This window comes from Salvelinus sp. IW2-2015, linkage group LG13 (genome assembly GCF_002910315.2).
Source record: "Salvelinus sp. IW2-2015 linkage group LG13, ASM291031v2, whole genome shotgun sequence".
NCBI lineage: Eukaryota > Metazoa > Chordata > Actinopteri > Salmoniformes > Salmonidae > Salvelinus > Salvelinus sp. IW2-2015.
The window spans coordinates 14,265,645-14,291,567 of NC_036853.1; the positions used below are offsets into that span (position 1 = coordinate 14,265,645).

General features: G+C 44.3%; 1 protein-coding gene across 2 annotated transcripts in view; it reads left to right on the forward strand.

Moving 5' to 3' along the window:
• Positions 1-25,923, forward strand: part of LOC111971843 (glypican-5-like) — a 125,130-nt gene that overhangs the window by 12,809 nt on the left and 86,398 nt on the right. For both annotated transcript variants that reach the window (XM_023998646.2, XM_070446137.1), the window contains exons 3-6: positions 11,670-12,373; positions 16,120-16,277; positions 16,599-16,658; positions 20,752-20,874. In XM_023998646.2, the coding sequence (XP_023854414.2) occupies positions 11,670-12,373; positions 16,120-16,277; positions 16,599-16,658; positions 20,752-20,874 (1,045 nt within the window). The remainder of the gene's footprint in view (positions 1-11,669; positions 12,374-16,119; positions 16,278-16,598; positions 16,659-20,751; positions 20,875-25,923) is intronic.

Genomic DNA, 25,923 nt, shown 5'->3' on the forward strand with positions numbered 1-25,923 from the left:
GTCAATTGGAGGTGTACCTGTGGATGTATTTCAAGGCTTACCTTCAAACTCAGTGCCTCTTTGCTTGACATCATGGGAAAATCAAAAGAAATCAGCCAAGACCTCAGAAAAAAAATGTATAGACCTCCACAAGTCTGGTTCATCCTTGGGAGCAATTTATAAACGCCTGAAGGTACCACGTTCATCTGTACAAACAATAGTACGCAAGTATAAACACCATGGGACCACACAGCCGTCATACCGCTCAGGAAGGAGATGCGTTCTGTCTCCTAGAGATGAACGTACTTTGGTGCGAAAAGTGCAAATCAATCCCAGGACAACAGCAAAGGACCTTGTGAAGATGCTGGAGGAAACAGGTACAAAAAGATCTATATCCACAGTTAAACGAGTCCTATATCGACATAACCTGAAAGGCCGCTCCGCAAGGAAGAAGCCACTGCTCCAAAACTGCCATAAAAAAGCCAGATTACGGTTTGCAGCTGCACATGGGGAGAAAGATCTTACTTTTTTGGAGAAATGTTCTCTGGTCTGATGAAGCAAAAATAGAACTGTGTGGCCATAATGACCATTGTTATGTTTGGAGGAAAAAGGGTGATGCTTGCAAGCCGAAGAACAATATCCCAACCGTGAAGCACGGGGGTGGCAGCATCATGTTGTGGGGGTGCTTTGCTGCAGGAGGGACTGGTGCACTTCACAAAATAGATGGCATCATGAGGATGGATAATTGTGTGGATATGTTGAAGCAACATCTCAAGACATCAGTCAGTAATTTAAAGCTTGGTCGCAAATGAGTCTTCCAAATGGACAATGACCCCAAGCATACTTCCAAAGGTGTGGAAAAATGGCTTAAGGACAACAAAGTCAAGGTATTGGAGTGGCCATCACAAAGCCCTGACTTCAATCCTACAGAATATTTGTGGGCAGAACTGAAAAACTGAAAAAGCGTGGGCCTACAAACCTGACTCAGTTACACCAGCTCTGTCAGGAGAAATGGGCCAAAATTCACCCGACTTCTTGTGGGAGGCTACCCGAAATGTTTGACCCAAGTTAAACAATTTAAAGGCAATGCTACCAAATATGAATTGAGTGTTGGTAAACTTCTGACCCACTGGGAATGTGATGAAAGAAATAAAAGCTGAAATAAATCATTCTCTCTACTATCATTCTGACATTTCACATTCTTAAAATAAAGTGGTGATCCAAACTGACCTAAGACAGGGGATTTTTACTAGGATTAAATGTCAGGAATCGTGAACAACTGAGTTTAAATGTATTTGGATAAGCTGTTTGTAAACTTCCGACTTCAACTGTATATTTTGATTTGTTTAGCACTTTTTTTGGTAACTAAATCAAATCAATTCAAATTTTATTGGTCACATACACATGGTTAGCAGAATGCTTGTGTTTCTAGTTCCGACAGTGCAGTAATATCTAACAAGTAATCTAACAATTTCACAACAACTACCTTATACACACAAGTGTAAAGGGATGAATAAGTATATGTACATATAAATATATGGATGAGCGATGGCCGTGCGGCATAGGCAAGATGCAGTAGATGGTATAGAGTTTCAGTATATATACATGAGATGAGTAATGTAGGGTATGTAAACATTATATAAAGTGGCATTGTTTATAGTGACTAGTGATACATTTATAACATCCAATTATTAATTATTAAAGTGGCTAGAGATTTGAGTCTGTATGTTGGCAGAAGCCACTCAATATTTAATAGTCTGATGGCCTTGAGATAGAAGCTGTTTTTCAGTCTCTCGGTTCCAGCTTTGATGCACCTGTACTGACCTCACCTTCTGGATGATAGCGGGGTGAACAGGCAGTGGCTCGGGTGGTTGTTGTCCTTGATGATCTTTTTGGCCTTCCTGTGACATTGGGTGTGGTAGGTGTCCTGGAGGGCAGGTAGTTTGCCCCCGGTGATGCGTTGTGCAGACCGAACTACCCTTTGGAGAGCCTTACAGTTGTGGGTGGAGCAGTTGCCGTACCAGGCGGTGATACAGCCCGACAGGATGCTCTCGATTGTGCATCTGTAAAAGTTTGTCAGTGTTTTCGGTGACAAGACAAATTTCTTCGGCCTCCTGAGGTTCAAGAGGCGCTGTTGCACGTTCTTCACAACGCTGTCTGTGTGGGTGGACCATTTCAGTTTGTCCGTGATGTGTACGCCGAGGAACTTAAAACTTTCCATCTCCTCCACTACTGTCATGTCAATGTGGATAGGGGGGTGCTCCCKCTGCTGTTTCCTGAAGTCCACGATCATCTCCTTTGTTTTGTTGACGTTGAGTGTGAGGTTATTTTCCTAACACCACACTCCGAGGGCCCTCACCTCCTCCCTGTAGGCCGTCTCGTCGTTGTTGGTAATCAAGCCTACCACTGTAGTGTCGTCTGCAAACTTGATGATTGAGTTGGAGGCGTGCATGGCCATGCAGTCATGGGTGAACAAGGAGTACAGGAGAGGGCTGAGAACGCACCCTTGTGGGGCCCCAGTGTTGAGGATCAGTGGGGTGGAGATGTTGTTTCCTACCCTCACCACCTGGGGGTGGCCCGTCAGAACGTCCAGGACCCAGTTGCACAGGGCTGGGTTGAGACCCAGGGTATCCAGCTTAACGACCAGTTTGGAGGGTGCTATGGTGTTAAATGCTGAGCTGTATTCGATGAAGAGCATTCTTACATAGGTTTTCCTCTTGTCCAGATGGGTTAGGGCAGTGTGCAGTACTACATGATTCCATATGTGTTATTTCATAGTTGTGATGTCTTCACTATTATTCTACAATGTAGAAAATAGTAAAAATAAGAACAACCTTGGAATTAGTTGGTGTGTCCAAACTGTTGACTGGTACTGTATATGATAACACAAACTCATTACCTTGATGCTTTCTCTGTTAAATCTAATGACACCGTAAATCAAGCAGACAACAACAGATGATCAACATCAATTTGCTAGGGATATTAGATCCATCATGGATCCAGACACAACTGTCTTCACTTGCGTAACGAATGAGAACAAAATATTCTGGACATTCCTTACGAATAGCTTTTTTCCAGTACCAAAGCTGTTGTTGCATCAAATGCGCTATCACAACAGCTGTTCATCACTTGACTGTCATTCAGGAAATTCCTTACTGCATCAGATGATGTGTGAAAATATCACAGCTTAATTAAACAGCTCAATACCAAATGCGCAAGTATTATGGATAATTATTGAATAACCACATTAATGACAGTATTGATTTAGTTTTTAAGTATCAAGGTAAGGTGAATCTTTCATTTTGCAATGGCATTATTTTGGGGGGGATTTGTGTGGCAATGAAAACTGTTTCCACCCCGTAGCACAGGGGTGCCGAACTAAATCAGGGCATGGGCCATATTGAAAAAACACAACAAATTCGTTGGCCAGACAAAGCCTATTATGTTTGTTTTTTACTTTTTTGTTGTTGCATACAACTGTGATCAAACTGGCTATTGTTTTATTTGAAAGAATATGCCCCTTCATAATGTCCAGTTACAGTATGTACATAGCAGTGTTATAGTACTCAAGACCACATTTTGAGTGTCTCGGTCATGTCTCGGTGTCGGATACATTTGTACTCGGTCTTGACTAGGTCTTGGACAGTGAGGACTCATAATTTCTTTCTGAGACCGAGACCAGCGGAGTAAAACACGAATAATTATCAGCTTCCAGTAAGTAAGTGCATAAAACCTCTTCACCAGGCCAAACATACACACTCCTTGAAACATTAATACCTGAACAGTCTTTATATCTATTATAGAAATGTTTGCGCAGTGACGAACCTATTGGACCTAGGCCTTCAGTGTGTGACAGGTTCGTGATGCTGAAAGGACAGCAACGGTAATACCAGCACACTCATGTAGGAGCAGTGGCGACCCGTCATTCAGGGCAGGTTTTGACCTTCACATTTTTTTCAAAAAAGGAAAGGGTTAACCTTTCCTAATCAACAAAAACCGAAGAGATTAAATCAGAATGTCATTGAAAATAATAGTTACAATTATTATTGTTATTTTATAAATCCTTAGCCCTCTGAAGGTGTAGAAGTCCCTCATTGTTCCCCACTGTGTTCGGGTTAGTAATAATTCGTAGAGTGGCTCTATTTGCCTTCAGCACGCATTTTTTTCACCATTCTGAATGTCTAAAGAATCCATATGTTCTTCTGAATTATGAACACAGAAATACTGGACATTTTGAACTCTTATTATGGTGGCAATTTGACCAAATTACAATCATGGTCTTGAATTGGAGTGGCATTTTTCTGACCCCTTGTCCCCCTCTCGGTCTCGGTCTTGACTCTGTCTTGCCCCCCCTCTGGTCTTGTTCTTGACTCAGACTGGATTTGCTCCGGTCTTGGTCTTGAATGGTCTCGCTTTATGTGGTCTCGAACACAACACTGGTAGGATGCTGTACGTAGCATTTTAACATATTAAAACGAAAGAAGAGAGAAATAATGTTTGTCCAGCCTTTGCTGCTGTGCTTGTAGATGTGCATTATATGCTGCGACCCTAATCAACTTTTAAACTCCAAATAACAAAAACGTAGCTAGGCTGTTGTAACATTTAAACGTAAATTATATATATTTTTTGCATTGCAGCGATCACCATTGCGGTTGAACGCAGCATTGCTGTATGGTGCACTCAAAATGTATTGTAGTTGAGTAACCAGCCGAGACTACTGCTCAAATGTTGCTGTAATAGGCTATATGTTTTCCTTTACATTGCTTTTAGTTGCAGGTTTAGCTTTTTGGTTATTTATTCATTGTCAAGCTTTAAAAACCGAAGCCAAACTGCAACATTTTAGTAGCCTAGCTAGGACTGTGGCATGTCTGTACATTTTCCCCCCGATGCGTGCTGTAAACGGGACACACGTAAGAAGCACAAATGACGTTGAATTCACCCATGCAAGCATCAGGCTGTAATTTCATTAAGTAGATGACTCAACTGTTGACTCTTTTATACTCGCTTGTGTGTCCTTTAGTAGTAATTTATACCCACGTGTGAATCCTGTATCGTATAACTTTTTGACAACCAAGATGACATTTTCTGTAGACTAGAGCAATGACCCATTGACACTGAAACTTGGCATGGGCATTTAACCTACAACATGTTTAAACATTTGATCCGGTAGAAGATTTGGTCAGTACCATTAGTGATGATATGATAGGGCACTGGCTGGCTTGTGTGTGGATCGGAGGAGGGGTGCGTGTGTGGCAATGCACAGCATGTTGGCAGTGCTTGCTGTGACTTGTAGTGCAGCGCATGGCGGGTGGTATGGAAGCGGGCCGAAATGAATTGACAACCCAAGTCATTGCGCTGGCCAGATTGAAATGTGTCACGGACCGGAATTTGCCCGCAGGCAGTGGCGATTTTAGCATTTCAATCTTGGTGGGGCAAACAAAAAATATATAAAAAATTATACATGCCAGCAAAGCCACTACACAACACAACACTAAACAATGCACTATGACGGTGACAAACAGTGCCCAAAAACTGTTAGGGCCTACATAAAGCTGTCCCTACAGCAGTCCCAACACCTTACGACTGCTACACCTGGCTATCAGCGGAGCCTTGTCTGGCAGCGAAACAGTTAATTCAGGCTCATTTACTGCCTTTAAAAAAAAACATTGCTGGTATGGCTGACTTGTTTAAAGAAACGTGGTTTCTACTGACAATTGAGATGGACAAACTATGACATAAGGGAACGATGAGCGGATGAGAGGCAATCCGTAATTCCGATTAAGAGCGAGCATGGGCCATTCTTACAGTATTCTCCCTGTACACCAAGTCAGAACTGTAGGATAAATAATGAGGGCAAATAAGCAGACAATGAAAGCTCTTACAATATTCAATGATTAACGTTACATTTCTCTAAAACAGGCTATAGGCTACATGTGCACCACCAAGTCAGAACAGTAGGCGAAATTAAGAGGGGAAAAGGGAACAAATTATTCGCGTGAGGCACATGGGCTACTAACAGCTTACTACACAACATACACTTAGTATTACTTTCTTAGCTACAGTATACATATCTCCCTGGCATATTACATAATTTATGCAGCAGCATACAAGACATTTTTCGACTCACCTTGTGCTATTCTCACTTCCTTCCAAACCACTCATTGTTGAATTTGCGATTTCCAACTTGTTGTGTAATGTTTATGTCTGATGGCCGATGAGCACCGATACGTTTTATCTATAATTTCTCTTCATTATTTCTCTTCATATGACAAGGATTGAAAAGGATTTGCCAGGAGATTGTTGACTTGATTATTGATGATGAGTGCTAGCTAAGATTTTGAAAGTATGATGTTGACATGATCAGTCCAATCAAAGCTACTGTACATATAACGTGATTTGATGTCATTTTATCTGTGGCCAATGACCTTGAGCCTTCTTGGATGGGCACTTCTAATGTAACTCTATGGCAGCACTCAAAGAGCTAGAATTTTCAAGGTCTCCCCTTAGACTTTGCGATGACGTAGTTGCCCCATGAGTGACAGAACACTGAGCCAATCACGGCACAACGCTCCGTATTTTCTGCTGGCTTGCCCCACCACCACAGACAGCACTGATATGGGCTGAAACACATGCATTTTGGAGCTGCCTTACTCAAGAAAACAAAAATGAGACCATGTTTGTATGCAGCTTTATTAACTCAATTATATATATATTTGTTTACATTGTTTGCAAACTGATATGTGACTCGTATTAATTCCAAAATAACATGCAAAAGGGGCAAGCCTATTTTTTTGCTAAATGATGGGTCGCCACTGCCAACAGGCCTTGTGTTTTGACACGTGCTATAGCATAAGGAGACACAAAATGTTACTTAGGTACACTACATTTCTGAGATCTCTATACAAAAAAACTGTCCCGACAGCTAGATCTAGGATTCTTAAAGGGTCCATTTCAATGTCTAGTTTAACTGATTCATGCTTAATATATGATTATAACGACAACTTACACTCCCATAAATGCAAGGACAGAAAAGTAATGTTTTATGTCTAACATGATTTTGCACAAATTCGTCTAGACTCCAACTATGAGAAATGGTTAAACATAAGTTTTAAATCAACTCTTGAATGCGATTGAATATAGCTACACTATATATACAAAAGTATGTAGACACCCTTTCAAATTAGTGGATTCGGCTATTTCAGCCACACCCGTTGCTGACAGGTGTATAAAATCGAGCACACAGCCATGCAATCTCCATATAAAACATTGGCAGTAGAATGACCTTACTAAAGAATGACTTTCTACGTGGCACCGTCATAGGATGCCACCTTTCTGTTTGTCAAATTTCTATCCTGCTCGAGCTGTGAAGTGAAACCATCTAGGAGCAACAACGGCTCCTAGGCCACACAAGCTCACAGAACAGGACTGCCGAGTGCTGAAGCACGTAACGCGTAAAAATCGTCTGTCCTCGGTTGCAACACTCACTTCCAAATTCCCAAATGCCTCTGGAAGCAATGCCAGCAAAATAACTGTTTGTCGGGAGCTTCATGAAATGGGTTTCCATGACCGAGCAGCCACATGGAGCCTAAGATCACCATGCGCAATGCCAAGTGTCGGCTGGAGTGGTGTAAAGCTCGCCGCCATTGGACTCTGGAGCAGTGGAAATGCATTCTCTGGAGTGATGAGTCACGCTTTACCATCTGGCAGTCTGATGGACGAATCTGGGTTTGGCGGATGCCAGGACAACGCTACCTGCACGAATGCATAATGCCAACTGTAAAGTTTGGTGGAGGAGGAATAATGGTCTGGGGCTGTTTTTCATGGTTCGGGCTAAGCCCCTTAGTTCCAGTGAAGGGAAATGTTAACGCTACAGCTTACAATTACATTCTAGATGTTTCTGTACTTCCAACTTTGTGGCAACAGTTGAGGGAGGCCCTTTCCTGTTTCAGCGCGACAATGCCCCCGCGCACAAAGCGAGGTCCCTACAGAAATGGTTTTTCGAGATCGGTGTGGATGAACTTGACTGACCTGCACAGAGCCCTGACCTCAACCCCATCGAACACCTTTGGGATGAATTGGAACGCCAACTGCGAGCCGGGCCTAATCGCCCAACATCAGTGCCCGACCTCACTAATGCTCTTGTGGCTGAATGGAAGCAAGTCCCTGCAACATCTAGTGGAAAGCCTTCCCAGAGGAGTGGACGCTGTTATAGCAGCAAAGGGGTGATGTTTGACGTGCAGGTGTCCACATAGTTTTGTATGTGTTTTCCGTGTTATATTTTAATGACATGATTTTTTTTTGCAGATTCTTATCAGTGACTTATCAACACCTGTATCAAATTTTCCAGCGTAGGGAATCCTCACTGGTATCCTAGTATATAGAAAGAGCCATATACAAGTGTGCAGATGCCTAATGTCTGAGTATGCTTCAGTAATGTGTCATTCTCTCAAATGAATATGTGTGTGGGAGGGTAAAAGTCCACCAGTGAATTTTGTTTTCTCTGTGGAGCTTTTGAACATTAAAAACCATTTTGCCTGGTTTCCCATCTGCAATCCAATTGCTCATTACTCAATGGGAAATATCTGGCAACCGCAACATCATAGAAGCTTTCAATGTGGTCATCCCGTTCCCCACAAGCTAACTCCATTAGTGGTAATGTATTGCATTGACAATGTTTGCTGGTAGGCCTACTTCACCTATGTAATTTAATATGTTGAACTTGAGTACTTTGATTACACATTTGTGAATTCTAAGTAGTTGAATGACAGTGATGATGATGTCACCAAACAAACACTCCTTGCAGCTCCACCTGTTCGTCTCCCTCCTCCACCCCCTCATCCCCCTCCCCTTTACTAAACCCCACATCTTGGGAAGACGGATTAGGGGTTAGGGGTTTGGGAGAGAGAGAGAGCAGAGACAGATTGTCCTAGAGGACATTGGTCATGAATTACCAAGACCTTATGTCATGCTGTCTTTATAAATGCATTACACACTTATGACCCATGGTTCAAGTAAGGTGTTACAGAGCATTATTACAGACACCTATTACTCAGCATGGGGTCCAGGAATAGTACCAGGGTTTCTCAATTTAAAGGAAAATTCTTCCTCAAAATTATCTTTTGATATTTGTTTCATTAGACCATTGTTGACATAGTCCCACAAATGATTTGCTTGTCAGCAATCAAGTTTTCAAGATGTGTGACATTCAAAATACAGAAATCATCCCGTATGATGTATTTAGTCAACAATGGACTAATTAAACAAATACCAAATATTGTTTTTGAGTGGAGTTTTCCTTTAATCCTGACAGATTCTCCAGCCAGGGAATGCCCAGTCAATCAGTTCACCAGGGCCTAGGTTCTTTCTAAACTGTAGATGAATAAAGGTGAAATAAAAACAAAATAAAAAAAAGTGTTTGCCTAAGCACAGAAATCCACCATCATCTCCTTATTCAGACTTTATAATGATTAATTTGAATGATGTTAATTTTGTTAATTGTGAAATTCTCTCATTTGGGTCTGTTTCAAATGAAAGCTGCAAAGTCTATTATAGACTGCTGTGATTCAAGGCGTGGACTAGGCTTCTGCTGAGTCGCCTACAGTAAGGTTGTTTTAGAGCGACCAAGTGCTTTTATGATATCCTAACTTCATATACACTGAGTGTACAAAACATTAAGAGTACTTTCCTAATATTGAGTTGCACCCCGACCCACACACCTTTTGCCCTCAGAACAGCCTCAATTTGTCGGGCATGGGCTCTACAAGTTGTCAAAAGCATTCCCCAGCGATGCTGGCCCATGTTGACTCCAATGCTTACCACAGTTGGGTGGATGTCCTTTGGGTGGTGGACCAGTCTTGATACTCACGGGAAATTGTTGAGCGTGAAAAACACAACCACTGTGATTATTATTTGAGCCTGCTGGTCATCTATGAACGTTTGAACATATTGAAGAACGATCTAGCCTTGATGGCCATGTACTCTTATTATCTCCACCGGCATAGCCAGAAGAGAACTGGCCACCCTTCAGAGCCTGGTTCCTCTCTAGGTTTCTTCCTAGGTTCCTAACTTTATAGGGAGTTTTTCCTAGCCACCGTGCTTCTACATCTGCATTGCTTGCTCTTTGGGGTTTTATGCCTGGTTTCTGTATAAGCACTTTGTGACATCTACTATCATAACCTGTTCAAAGGAACGTAAATCTTTTGTCTTGACCATTACCCCTCTGAATGGCACAGATACACAATCCATGTCTCAATTGTCTCAAGGCTTAAAAGTCCTTCTTTAACCTGTCTCCTCCCTTTCATCTACACTGAATGAAGTGGATTAAACAAGTGACATCAATAAGGGATCATCATCTGGTCAGTCTATGTCATGGAATATTTTGTTCTTAATGTTTTGTATATTCAGTATGTTTCTCCATGATGTATATAAACAAAATATATATGCGTAGGCTATCCATTTTTATGTTTGAGCACTATGAATAGGCCTAGCCTATGTACTGATGGCAGTATTAGCTAATGCTCCAGTTAACATGTCTCAGTCTCTGTATTGATGGGGGGACTTTCACCCAGTGAAAGCTATACTAGGCAGTATACTGTACTGTATATCTAACCCATCATAGGCTTTAATGTCTGTCTTCCATGCCGGCGATGGCCAGTAGCAGCTATCAGCCAAATGGAAGTGCATGACACAGACAGGTTCCCAGCCAAGGCTGAGTGATTGGTCTGCTTTAATTGGAACCACTAAGTGTCTGGTCACCTGTCCATTTCCTTAATCACTAAGCAATGACAAGATGTCTGGTTTATGGGTCGGTATGTAGGGGGCTAGAAGTTCTCATTCACCTCTCAGTGTGTAGATAGTCCCTCTATATACTGTATCTGCCAAACACACACACACACACACACACACACACACACACACACACACACAACACACACACCACACATTAACTTCTCATTCTCTGTGAGCACTGACACACTGACACACAGCACACCGAACACATATCATCCAACACACAGAATGTCTTCCCTACAATACTCGCTGAAGCAATAAGAAGGAACAATAGCATGCATCTCAAACACAGCAGCTGTGATGAGTAATATTACACCTTTGGGACATTAGCGAGAACTCTGGGTGACTGTGTGTGTGTGTGTGTGTGTGTGTTGTGTGGTGTGTGTGTGTGTGTGTGTGTGTGTTGGTGGTGTGTGTGTGTGTGTGTTGTGTGTGTTGTGTGTGTTGTGTGTGTGTGTGTGTGTGTGTGTGTGGTGTGATGTGTGTGTGTTGTGTGTGTGTATATACTACTGTAGCAGTTTCCCAGTTGCTGTCTCTCTTCCATCTGTCAGAATGCCATCAAACTGACATCCCAACTGGACTCAGAACCCCCACCTTCTACAATCATATTATACAAACACACACACACCACCACACCACCACACCACACAACACACACACACACACACACAACACACAACCACAACAACACACACACAACACACACACACACACACACACAACCACACACACACGCACACACACACACACACGAGCATACCTTTCACAGGTACATGCACACAATAAGAAAAGCTTAATTTTTTTATCCCTTTCATAACATAAAAGACTAGAACATTTATTTTTACAATGTGTTTTCATCATCCCTTCTGTCTCTCGTTTTCTCTCTCTCTCTGTTTGTACAGATGCGTTCCAGTCTCTGCTATCCTTCACTCTGAACCTGACCACTGGTATGTTTGACAGTGCCTATGAGCCCCTCTCCCAGGACGCTCGCCCCCTGGTGGCAGACCTCTTCTCCGACCTCTCTCTCTTCCTGGGAGGAGACGGCAACACCTCCATGGAGCGCTCTGTGCACCGCTTCTACGACAACCTCTTCCCGCTGGTTTACCGGCGTCTGGTCAACCCTGGGCTGGCCTCGGCCCCACCCTCCTCTGAGCACAGCGAGTGTCTGCGCATGACACGCCAGGATGTCAACCCATTTGGGTCTCACCCCCGTGTCCTGGCCAAGGGGCTGACCCGGGCTCTGAGCGCAGGACGGGCACTGAGCCAGGCGCTGGTGATAGGGGCAGAGGTGCTGAACGCTACAGAGTGGGCGGGGCTGGCCAGGGAGTGTGGGCGGGCTCTGGTGAGGATGCAGTACTGCCCCCACTGCAGGGGCCTGACCCTGATCCGGCCGTGTGGAGGACTGTGTCTGAACGTGATGCGGGGCTGCTTGGTAGGGCTCTCTGAGCTGGACGGGCCCTGGAGGCGCTACGTGGCCCTGCTGCAGGAACTGACAGGGGCCCTGGCTGGAGGCCACGACCTGGAGCTGGCTCTGCAGGGCATCAGGAACCACGTCAATGACGCTATCCTGCACGCACAGCTGCACGGGCCACGCATCAGCGCTATCGTGAGTCAGTGCCTCACCCACCTCTCATACTTCACCTGTCATAGGACTGTACTAATATGACACACCTCTTAAGGCCCATGATGACACCACTTGGGCACATCACCATCCCTCACACCATTCATTTACATCACAGGACACATGCAACAAAAACTATCTTGGTAGGTCTCATCTGTCATATAAAACCTGTTCTCTTAGGTCTTTGGGTTCTCTATTAATGACACCCACAAAAGAACTCTCAAGACTCTTCTGTGCAGCTCTGTGGTTGGCTTCTGTGGCTGAGTGGCTGCCTGGCTGGGGGGCATGAGGCTGGCATGGACCTTCTCTCTTGGCTTTGGACTCAAGGGGCTGGAAGTTGGGAGGCTGGCAGTTTTCTTGGTACTTGTAAAGCAGTGGACAAGAGAAGAGAGGAGGGAGAATTTGCTAAATTCCACCAAAGCTGAATGTATCCTAGTGGGCAAAGCAAACAATACACTTTTTTACTTAGAATGACAGATAGGATATTATCTCTTTGCTCACACAAAAGAGAACCTGTGGTGTAGAAAGACATAGATACATATCTGATTCTAGCTGTTTTTCCTGAGAGATTTAGTTTAACAGACTTGAATATTAAGTTCTAGCTCCGATGATAGGTAGGATTATGGTAATGATGACAACTGTGGGCCTGATTAGATTGTGGTTATGAATATGATTATAGTTGACTTTATGATAATGAGACATGAAAGATTACACTATATAACACATACCTGTTTATGTTGTACAGAGATGTTAGGGGACAGGAGTGGGGGTCTGTGAGGGCCAGAGGGGTTAGGGGGACAGGAGTGGGGGTCTGTGGGGGCCAGAGATTTTAGGGGGACAGGAGTGGGGGTCTGTGGGTGCCAGCATCCCTCCCCTTCTCCTCAGCACCCCTCTCTGTTACTGACATTGTCATTTTAGTAGTGCATTTACAGTCTGCCTGCCACCCCCAGGATCAAGTGTTGCTCATTCGCTGGTTCAACATGGCTAGGATGGCTGGGTCCCAGGTTACCCCCAGGGCTGGCATTTGAGGTCTGGACCCAGAGATGGGAAGGGAAGGAGTAGGCAACAACGACTCATTCGGTCATATGACTCATTCAGTCACCTTCACAAACCTCTTCCTTTTCAACTCCTCTTCCTCCTCCTCTTCCTCCTCCTCCTGCTCCTCTTCAACTGTTTTCCATTTCCACACAGAGGCATATGTGCAGGTGTGTTTACAAGTGTTTATAATTGATGGGGATTATCTTTCTAGATGTCCTGCTGCATGTCTTTCCTGTGGAGATAAACCTCCTCCTACAGTAAGATGGAAGACAGCCGAGTACCTTATTATCTTATGCATGATGAAAGTACCAGACTACCAGATTGAAGAGATGTGGGCCTAGCTCTCTCTTTTCCTCTCTCCTCTCCTTGTCTTCCTCCTGTGACATGGTTTGTTGGACCAGGTTTCCAGTTGGCATGGGGAGAATTGCCTCCTCAGCACATCCGTACAAACAATCCATTAGCCTATCTAGTTAAGTGTATCTAGGTGCCTGACGCAGCAGGAGCCGCAGCAGGCCAGAGCAGACACCCCCCCCCCCCTCACCACAGCCTGCCAATCACTCCCTCTCTGACAAATTGCAACAAGGTGGAGAGGAGAGTAGGTGTCCAAAACACTTAGCAAGGAGAGATACTGGAATGACGATAGACTTCAGAAAAGCCCACCTAACACAGATAGTGACGAACATTCTTTCACATTTCAGCAATATTTTAAACTCTTGCACCAGGTATTACTGTAGCGTTGCAATTACTATTGTAATTAAGAATCTCAGAATCATAATGAATACATCCAGTTGATTTAAGTGAAAATGCTCTGCAACGCTTGCATTAGCTAATTATTAGTGAGTTATAAAGGATTTATCAATCCTTAGAATCCATACTGAAAGCTTTGGAGGAGCTAAGCCAGAGTTTGGCTGGGGCACGGGGGTGGCAGGGGCTCTAAAGAGATCTTGATTGACGGGACGCAGAGGCGCTTTGGTGATGTCACTCAAGCTCCGGCAGTCTTTTGATGAGTTAGAGTTCACTTTATTAGCATGAGCATACTCTTTGTCCCGCAGAATTGTGGGTTTTAAACTGTGTGTTTGTGTTCTGGTCTGGCATTGAGTTGTTTTGAGGCTTCCTAAAGGATCTGCCAGCTATTCAGTGGGTTGCCTCTGGTCCTGTCCAGCCGTCTAGAGCCCCAGTGAATCCCCCTCAGAGAGTGTCTGTAGGCGGACCCCAGCCTGCCCTCCAGAATGCAAATCCAACTCTGGACAAAGACTCCTCATGCTGACTGGACAACCCTGTCCCACAATGCTTTGAAACTCAGGGCCTGGGACAGAGTGATGAGAACATTTCTGTGGCTAATCTCTGGACAAATAAACTTCTATAGGAACACACACACACCAAGGAGGCTGGTGGGAGGAGCTATAGAAGGACAGGCTCATTGTAATGACTGGAATGGAATGAATAGAACGGAGTCAAATATGTGGTTTACATATGTTTGATGTGTTTGATGCCGTTCCATTTTTTCCATTCCAGCCATTACAATGAGCCTCACGCACACGCACACGCACACGCACACACACACACACACACACACACACACACACACACACACACACACACACACACACTTGAGTACATCTTCCCTCCAGCTTTCCGACAATAGTTGCAATTAGGGGTGACAGTGACAAGCAGATTCCCTTGGTCTTTGGCTTCCCTCTTATAAAAAGAGGATATTTCCCAGATGAATACAAACACATTCTCACAAGTGATACACATGAATACATACACATACCCTTAATGTCAGTGAGCTGGATTGCTGTCTAATCTCTGGGGAAGGCAGTGTGTGTCTCTGTTGGTCTCAGTGGTTTTGTCCCAGCTTTATGTGGGCCTGCTGCCTAACTCAGTTTAGGCAGAGCTTTCTGAAAACGTCCATATTTCACTGTTTCACAGCACCCTACTTACTGTCCAGGGGCCAAATGAGCTAATTCCATTAGAGGGCCTTTAAAGCCTGTCCACAGCTGTGTGGGTGGGAGTGGTAAATGGGATCCCTGTCACACTGCCCTATAACTCACTCCCAGCTACTCTACACAGAAGGCTGGATATGAGAGAGAGAGAGAGAGAGAGGGGGAGGGAGAGTGAGAATACACCATCTCAGCTTTTCGTTTTGGGCAGGCCACCGGTTGCTGACGTTCTTTAACGTCAGCTCATACTCTTCCCCTCTCTCTCTCTCTCTCTCTTCTCTCTCTCTCTCCTCTCCTCTCTCTCTCTCTCTCTCTCTCTCTCTCTCTCTCTCTCCCTCTCCCTCTCCCTCTCCCTCTCCCTCTCTCCATTGCCCCCGCCCCGCATCCGGACAATAAGTCATAAGAGGGAAGGAAAGAGAAATGCAACACCATAGCAGCATCTGCATTTCCACTGGCCCCTGGTGATATCAGTAGCGACTGGATCATTCTTCTCTGTGCAGTATCATAGTTCTGTGTTCGTTCTGGTTTTAGGCAAGAATAATCTCCATTGTGTCACTGATGATTTCCACAGCATGAGCCCTGCACATCTGCAAAAGCTTCTTATCATTGTGTTCTCACACACTGTAGAGTGACTCTGTTAGGGATGTAATGGGTGCCCTCTTTTTTCACACACTATCTAATTTCCTTCTCTACCCACCCTTCACCCCCCCCCCTCTCTCTCCACCCCTCTCTCCTATCCCTCTTTCTTAGGTTGATAAAGTATGTGGGCCTCTCACAGACACTCCGTCAGTGACAAGCATACGTTCCACCCTGAAGGTCATGACCTCCGTGACCACCTCCCCGACCTCGGCGGCCTCAACGCCCTCCCCAGCCGAGGTCACACTGGGCCGCTTGTCGCATACCAGGAGGTGAGAGAGATAGGCGGCCATAGTGTCTGGTCAGCTGCCTTAGAGTGGTTGGTGTTGTAGCTGGTTGGCATGCTGTGTTCCACTCTGTCCCCCAACATGTATTTGCGCATTGCAGTATGAGTTACTTATAAGCACACTTTGCCACATATATTTTTTGTCAAACATGCTTTCTTTTTCATTATGTTTTTTTTCATTTTGAAGTTCTGTCTTCCCTCTCCTTTGCATTGACTTGTGTTTGCTTTGCATTGGATCCCTGCTATTCCTACACCATCTCTCTCATCCTCTCTCCTCCTCTCCCTGACCATGATCACATTCTCCCAGGTCCTTTCCTCTGAAACCATCCAAGAATAATAAGCCTAGAAGTCTGAAAAAGATCTCTAGGTAAGCATGAAGCCCAGCATCTCCCCCTCGCTCGTTAATGTGGCCATCTGACATGGAGTACAGGGGTTGACCACCAGCGACACATTATGTCACCTTAATAAATATACTGTACATACAGTGCCTTCAGAAAGTATTCTCACCCCTTGACTTTTTCCACATTTTGTTGTTACAGCCTGAATTTAAAATGGATTCAATTGACATTTTGTGTCACTGATCTACACACAATACCCCATAATGTCAAAGTGGAATTATCTTTTTAGAAATTTGTACAAATTAAAAATGAAAAGCTGAAATGTCAATCACTATTCAACCCTTTTGTTATGGTAAGCCTAAATAAGTTCAGGAGTAAAAATGTGCTTAACAAGTTACATAATAAGTTGCATGCACTCACTCTGTGTGCAATAATAGTGTTTAACATTATTTTTTCATGACTACCTCATCTCTGTACCCCACACATACAATTATCTGTAAGCTCCCTCAATCGAGCAGTGAATTTCAAGCACAGATTCAACCACAAAGACAAATGACGTTTTCCAGTGGTTCGCAAAGGGCACCTATTGGTAGATGGGTATAAAAACAACAGACATTGAATATCCCTTTGAGCATGGTGCAGATGTTAATTACACTTTGGATGGTGTATCAATACCCCCAGTCACTACAAAGATATAGGCACCCTTCCTACAGTGCATTTGGAAAGTATTCAGACCCCTTGACTTTTTCCACATTCTGTTACGTTACAGCCTTATTCTAAAATTGATTAAATTGTTTTTTTCTACACACAATATCCCATAATGACAAGGCAAAAATAGTTAAAAAATACCTTTTTGCATATTTATTACAAATACAAAATGGAAATATCACATTTACGTAAGTATTCAGACCCTTTATTCAGTACTTTGTTGAAGCACCTTTGGCAGCGATTACATCCTTGAGTCTTCTTGGGTACAATTCTTCTCTGCAGATCCTCTCAAGCTCTGTCAGGTTGGATGGGGAGCATCGCTGCACAGCTATTTTCAGGTCTCTCCAGAGATGTTCGATCGGGTTCAAGTCCGGGCTCTGGCTGAGCCACTCAAGGACATTCAGAGACTTGTCCCGAAGCCACTCCTGCTTTGTCTTGGCTGTGTGCTTAGGCTCGTTGTCCTGTTGGAAAGTGAACCTTCGCCCCAGTCTGAGGTGCTGAGTGCTCTCGAGCAGGTTTTCATCAAGGATCTCTCTGTGGGCCTCCTGGGTGGTGCAGTGGTCTAGGGCACTGCATCGCAGTGCTAGCTGTGCCACAAGAGATTCTGGGTTCGAGCCCAGGCTCTGTCGCAGCCGGCCGCGACCGGGAGGCCCATGGGGCGGCGCACAATTGGCCCAGTGTTGTCCGGGTTAGGGAGGGTTTGGCCGGCAGGGATATCCTTGTCTCATCGCGCACTCCTGTGGCGGGCCGGGCGCAGTGGACGCTGACCAGGTCGCACGGTGTTTCCTCCGACACATTGGTGTGGCTGGCTTCCAGGTTGGATGTGCATTGTGTCAAGAAGCAGTGCGGCTTGGTTGGGTTGTGTTTCGGAGGATGCATGGCTCTTGACCTTCGCCTCTCCCGAGTCTGTACAGGAGTTGCAGCGATGAGACAAGACTGTAACTACTACCAATTGGGGAGAAAAAAAAGGATCTCTCTGTACTGTTCTGTTCATCTTTCCCTTGATCCTGACTAGTCTCCCATCCTTTCCCACTGAAAAACGACCCCACAGCATGATGCTATGGTGGTAGCATCATGCTGTGGGGATGTTTTTCAGTGGCAAGGCCAAAGAGTTGGCCTTGAGTTGGTTTCACCAGACCATAGAATCTTGTTTCTCATGGTCTGTGAATCCTTTAGGTGCCTTTTGACAAACTCCAAGCGGGCTGTCATGTGCCTTTTTACTGAGTGGCGTCCGTCTGGCCACTCTACCATAAAGGCTTGATTGGTGGAGTGCTGCAGCAATGGTTGTCCTTCTGGTAGGTTCTTCCATCTTCACAGAGGAACTCTATAGCTCTGTCAGAGTGACCATCAGGTTCATGGTCACCTCCCTGACCAAGGCCCTTCTCCCCCGATTGCTCAGTTTGACCGGGCAACCAGCTCTAGGAAGAGTCTTGGTGGTTCCAAACTTCTTCCATTTAAGAGTGATGGATGCCACTGTGTTCTTGGGGACCTTCAATGCTGCAGATTTGTTTTGGTACCCTTCCCCAGATCTGTGCCTCGACACACACCTGTCTCGGAGCTCTACGGATAATTCCTTCGGCCTCATGGCTTGGTTTTTGCTCTGACACGCACTGTCAGCTGTGGGACCTTATATAGACAAATAATGTCTAATCAATTGATTTTACCATAGGTGGACTCCAATCAAGTTGTTGAAACATCTCGAGGATGATCAATGGAAACAGGATGCACCTGAGCTGAATTATACAAGTCTCATAGCAAAGGGTCTGAATACTTATGTAAATAAGGTATTTCTTTTTTTGGGGGGTTTATAATTTGCAAAAATGTCTAAAAACCAGTTTTCGCTTCGTTATTATGGGGTATTGTGTGTAGATTGCAGCACTCCACCAATCGGGCTTTTATGGTAGAGTGACCAGACAGAAGCCACTCCTTAGTAAAAGGCACTTGACAGCCCGCTTGGAGTTTTCCAAAAGTCACCTAAAGGACTCTCAAACCATGAGAAACAAGATTCTCTGGATTGATGAAACCAAGATTGAACTCTTTGACCTAAATGCCAAGCGTCACGACTGGAGGAAACCTGGCATCATTCCTACAGTGAACTATGGTGGTGGCAGCATCATGCTGTGGCGTCACTCCCCCCTCCAACCTGACAGAGCTTGAGAGCATCTGCAGAGAAGAATGGGATAAACTCCCCAAATACAGGTGTGCCAAGCTTGTAGCTTCATAGCCAAGAAGACTCGAGGCTGTAATCGCTGCCAAAAGTGCTTCAACAAAGTACTGAGCAAAGAGTCTGAATTTGTATGTAAATATGATATTTCAGTTGTTTTTTATTATAAATGTGCAAAATAATCTAAAAACTTGTTTTTGCTTTGTCATTATGGGGTATTGTGTGTAGTTTGAGGGGGGGGGGATTATTGAATCAATTATAGAATAAGGCTGTAACTGAGGATGTATCAACAACATTGTAGTTACTCCACAATACTAACATAAATGACAGACTGAAAAGAAGGAAGCCTATACAGAATAAAAAATATGTTGAAACATGCATCCTGTTTGCATTAAAGTAAAGTAATACTGCAAAAAAAAATTGCAAATAAATTAACTTTTTGTTCTGAACATAAAGCGTTATATTTGTGGCAAATCCAACACATCGCTGGGACCACTTAAAGCATGGTGATGGCTGCATCATGTTATGGGTATGCTTGTCATCGGCAAGGACAATGATGTTTTTTAGGATAAAAATAAACGGAATAGAGCTAAGCACAGGCAAAATCCTTGGGAAAACTTGGTTCAGTCAGCTTTCCAACATTCACTGGGAGACAAATTCACTTTTCAGCAGGACAATTACCTAAAACATAAGGCCAAATATGCACTGGAGTTGCTTTTCAAGATGACATTGAATATTCCTGAGTGACCTAGTTACAGTTTTGACTTAAATCGGCTTTAAAATCTATGCTAAGACTTGGCTGTCTAGAAATGATCAACAATGAGCTTGAAGAATTTTTTAAGAATAAAGGGCAAATATTTTACAATCCAGGTGTGCAAAGCTCTTAGAGACTTATCCAGAAAAACTTAAAGCTGTAATTGCTGCCAAAGGTGATTCTAACATGTATTGACTCAGGGAAACTTATCTAATGAAGTTATATTAGTGTTTCATTTTCCATCTCTCTTTTTTTTTTTACTTTGACATTACAGAGTATTTTGTGTAGATCATTGAAAAACAAAATTACAATGAAATCAATTTGAATCCCACTTTGTAACACAACAAAATGTGGAAAAAGTCAAAGGGTGTGAAAACTGTCTGATGGCACCTCAATGAATATACATTAGATTCTATGATATTGTGGTTATGATCAGCAACCCCCACCCTCTCTCCCTCTCATCTCTCCCTCTTCCTCGCTCTCTCCTCTACCTCAGAGAGTTTATGGGCTATATTCAACGCTACAGGTCCTTCTTCTCTGCCTTGCCAGAGATGCTTTGTGAGAGTGAGATGGTGGTGGATGACTTCACCTGCTGGAGCGGGGAGGATGTGGTGGAGAGGTAGGAATGGACCCTTTCTATTGGTCTACATCTATGTCTGTCACACTTAATTTAATTTAAAAAATATATATATTGTGTTATTGACTGTACTTTTGTTTATGTGTAACTCTGTGTTGTTTTTGTCGCACTGCTTTGCTTTATCTTGGCCAGGTCGCAGCTGTAAATGAGAACTTGTTCTCAATTGGCCTACCTGGTTAAATAAAGGTGAAATAAAAAATAAATAAATAATGGGCTTAGCCTTTCTGTTACGTTCTCTATACAGGTCTTGTTGCCCATTAAAAGAGAGAGGTTCTTTTGAATCTTTAACACGTGATGTCAATACACATTAAGGCAAGTCACATGACTCTTTTCTATCCCATTAAGAGAAATTCAAGTAGTTGATGCTAACATAAAAACACATTCAACCAGGTTAAAAAGCAATCAGATATCCTGGTCAAGCCCTTATTGACATCTGAGGGCATGGATTCTGGTTTTGAGGACCTAGAAGAGTCCACGAATGTCTGGTGTAAGAGGTTTCAAACCAGCGAGGGTGCATGGGGATAATGAGTTTAACCAGGGGGCCTGTAGACATTTGGATGCCATGGATATTGGGAGCATGGCCCTAGACCTTAGTATAGTGTGTTCATTTATAAAATTCTAGAGGCCATTCTCATGAAAATTACATTGGAAACTTTGGAGAAGCACCTTCCTAAAAACACACATGTAGAAACAAGCGTTCAAGCACACCCAGGCACGGACACACACCCGCAGCACGACACACACACACACACACACACACACAACACACACACACACACCACACACACACAACCACACACAACACCACACACACACACAACACACACACACACACACACACACACACACACACACACACACACACACACACACCACACACACACACACACAACACCACACACACACACACCATTCTGTCACTCTGTCCTATAATAACTTTGGTCTTCCTGGTTACTGATGAGTCGTATAAAAAGCCCATACAGCATGGACCACAGTGTAAACAGTTTCGTGTACTTATCTGACCTCCCATTCTGACCAGCTCTCCTTGAATGTTTTGGGCTGGTCCCCCCCTCTGGCCCTGGTGCAGAACAGCTTCCCCTCCTCTGTTGTGGAGTAGGCAGAGAGACCCCATTCACCTAGGACTCCTGGGCTGGAACTGTGCTCCCCCACTATCACATTTAGGCCTCTGTTTTGTCCCCCTTTCAGCCAATTCAACTGGAATTTTTTCTATCCTTGTTGAATTCACTGGCCATGAAGGGGTGTTGGAGCCAGCGGAGAGTGTTTTTTTGAATCGCTTTGGGCTGGGAGTGCTGGTGGGGGTTGGTGTGGTCTCCACTAAAGAACCACGGAAACCACATTTTGTATAATACCAATAGCATTCAATCCACTCCAGTAATGTGTGTGCTAATTTGTTTGTTTAGGGGTTGTCTATAACTAATACTGTTATCACACAACATTGGCCCTCCCACCGGATGTTGATTAAGGCAGCCCCCTCCACCTCTCTGATTCAGAGGGGTTGGTTTAAATGCGGAAGACACATTTCAGTTGAAGGCATTCAGTTCAACTGTCTAGGTATCCCCCTTTCCTTCCCTATGGGAGGCCAGCTCCCCTCAGCCCACTCCAAGCTCTTCTCTATCCTGGTACCCCAATGGTGGAACCAGCTTCCCCCTGGATAGGACAGGAAAGTCCCTGCCCATCTTCCTGAAACCCTACCTCTTTAAAGAGTATCTTAAATAATCCACCTCCTCACCTCGACCCCACCCCCCAAAAAAGAAATAAAAACAAAATTTCCTGAATCATCACTTGTACTTGACCCCCCCCCCCCCCCCTTGCTGATAACTACTTTATTGAGGAAAGCTAGTGGTTAACCTCTCTATGCACTGATGCATGTTGTGGTCTCTTCCACCAGTTAGCATCCTTAAGATGAATGCACTAACTGTAAGTCACTGGCTAAATTATTAAAATGTAAACAGCAGGCTTGGGCTCGATTCAGTTAAAATTCCAGTCAATTCAGGAAGTAAACCGAAATTCCAATTCTCTTCAATGCTTTTCAATGAGGAAAATGTGGAATTGGAATTGGAATTTGGTTTACTTTCTGAATTGACTGGAAATTAAATGGATTGACCCCAACCCTGATCAACAGACATCCACATGTATGTACATAGAATGTGCTCTTTCTCAAAGGAGAATAGAATGGGGGATATATTTTGATAGAATGGTTGAATAAGTAGATCTTATATGAACTAACATGCATCAAGCAGAAGCACCATTAATAAAAGATTATTAAGATTATATTACAGTGGGTCATTAGACATGAGAAATGCACGTCTGGAACATTTGTGTCCGTCTGAGCTTTGCCATGTTGGTTTGTTGTGGGCTAGGGAGAGACGGAGGGGGTTCACTGGGGCTCCTGTGGGCCCTCTGTGTGGCACTAATGAAGGCCCCAGGCCTGGTGGCCATTCAGGCTTTGTGAACCTTGCAGAAGAACCGAGGGGGACCTCCTCCTCCCCTCCTAATGTACCTGCTGCCCCCCACCAGGGACCACTGAGAGAAGGGTCTGTTCTCTGGCCCTCTGGGGCTGCAGCCTGGAGCCTGGGGCTTGAAGCCTGGCGGCTGGAGCCCAGCCAAGAGAGGAGGGCACAGAGACACTGGGGCACAGCCACTCTGCTGACCTCTTTACAATTTCAATTCACTGAACCCCCCCCGCGCACCACACCCCTCTTCTGTTTGACCCAATTCACTTTCTGACAAATGCCTTAGCTTGTGTGGTTGCTTATGTGTTACCAGAAAAAGATAAGTCTCTTTGCTGTGTTATCTGTCCTGAGACAGTTCTGACATTGTCTCTGTATTAAATTTGATTTAACTAGGCAAGTCAGTTAAGAACAAATTCTTATTTACAATGACGGCCTACCCCGGACGACGCTGGGCCAATTGTGCGCCACACTATGGGACTCCCATTCACAGCCAGATGTGATACAGCCTGAATTCAAACCAGGGACTCTAGTGACGCCTCTTGCACTGAGATGCAGTGCCTTAGACTGCTGCGCCACTCAGGAGCCCCATTAGGTGTTCTTATAGATTGGTTTAACCCTCTCATGGTATGTTGGCAGGCATCATATATCACTTAACCAGAGTTCTCTGCATCTAAGAGTCAAAACAATAATTGCAAGGCTTTAAATTCAAGCATCACATGAGTTTGGATAGTGCCGTGAATAACCTCTTCTCATACTGTACTAATGTTGTCGCTGCTAGCCACCCCACATTATGGAGAAACACTGCCACCTAGAGGATGTATCTAAATCAAATCAAATTTTATTGGTCACATACACGTGTTTAGCAGACTTGTCAAATCAGAGGGCCTGTTGTCCGGACCTCTGGCATTCTCTATGGGGGTAGCACAGGGTTCAATTCTCGGACAGACTCTTTTCTCTGTATATATCAACGATGTCGCTCTTGCTGCGGGTGATTCCCTGATCCACCTCTATGCAGACGACACCATTCTGTATACATCTGGCCCTTCTTTGGACACTGTGTTAACAAACCTCCAAACAAGCTTCAATGCCATACAACACTCCTTCCGTGGCCTCCAACTGCTCTTAAACGCTAGTAAAACGAAATGCATGCTTTTCAACCGATCGCTGCCCGTACCCGCCCGCCCGACTAACAGCACTACTCTGGACGGTTCTGACTTAGAATATGTGGACAACTACAAATACCTAGGTGTCTGGCTAGACTGTAAACTCTCCTTCCAGACTCATATTAAACATCTCCAATCCAAAATGAAATCTATAAGCGACTTCCTATTTCGCAACAACGCCTCCTTCACTCACATTGCCAAACATGCCCTCGTAAAACGGACTATTCTACCGATCCTCGAATTCGGCAATGTCATTTACAAAATAGCCTCTTTGTCACCAAAGCCCCATATACCACCCACCACTGCAACCTGTATGCTCTCGTCGGCTGACCCTCGCTACATATTCGTCGCCAGACCCACTGGCTCCAGGTCATCTATAAGTCTTTGCTAGTTAAAGCTCCACCTAATCTCAGCTCACTGGTCACCATAACAACACCCATCCGTAGCACGCGCTCCAGCAGGTATATCTCACTGGTCATCCCCAAAGCCAACACCTCCTTTGGCCGCCTTTCCTTCCAGTTCTCTGCTGCCAATCACTGGAACGAATTGCAAAAATCGCTGAAGTTGGAGACTTATATCTCCCTCACTAACTTTAAGCATCAGCTATCTGAGCAGCTTACCGATCGCTGCAGCTGTACACAGCCCATCTGTAAATAGCCCATCCAATCTACCAACCTCATCCCCATATTGTTTTTATTTACCTTTTTGCTCTTTTGCACACCAGTATTTGTACTTGCACATCATCATCTGCACATCTATCACTCCAGTGTTAATTTACTAAATTGTAATTACTTCGCTACTATGGCCTATTTATTGCCTTACCTCCTCACGCCATTTGCACACACTGTATATAGACTTTTTCTATTGTGTTATTGACTGTATGTTTGTTTATTCCATGTGTAACTCTGTGTTGTTGTTTGTCTCGCACTGCTTTGCTTTATCTTGGCCAGGTCGCAGTTGTAAATGAGAACTTGTTCTCAACTGGCCTACCTGGTTAAATAAAGGTTAAATAAAAAACGTTTGCCCCCAGTGATGCGTTGTGCAGACCGCTCTCAATTGTGCATCTGTAAAAGTTTGAGGGTTTTAGGTGCCAAGCCAAATTTCTTCAGCCTCCTCAGGTTGAAGAGGCGCTGTTGCGTCTTCTTCACCACACTGTCTGTGTGGGTGGACCATTTCAGTTTGTTTGTGATATGTACGCCGAGGAACTTAAAACATTCCACTTAATTCACTGCTGTCCCATCGATGTGGGGGGTGCTTCCTCTGCTGTTTCCTAAAGTCCACAATCATCTCCTTTATTTTGTTGACATTGAGTGAGAGGTTATTTTCCTGACACCACACTCCCAGAGCCCTCACTTCCTCCCTGTAGGCTGTCTCGTCGTTGTTGGTAATCAAGC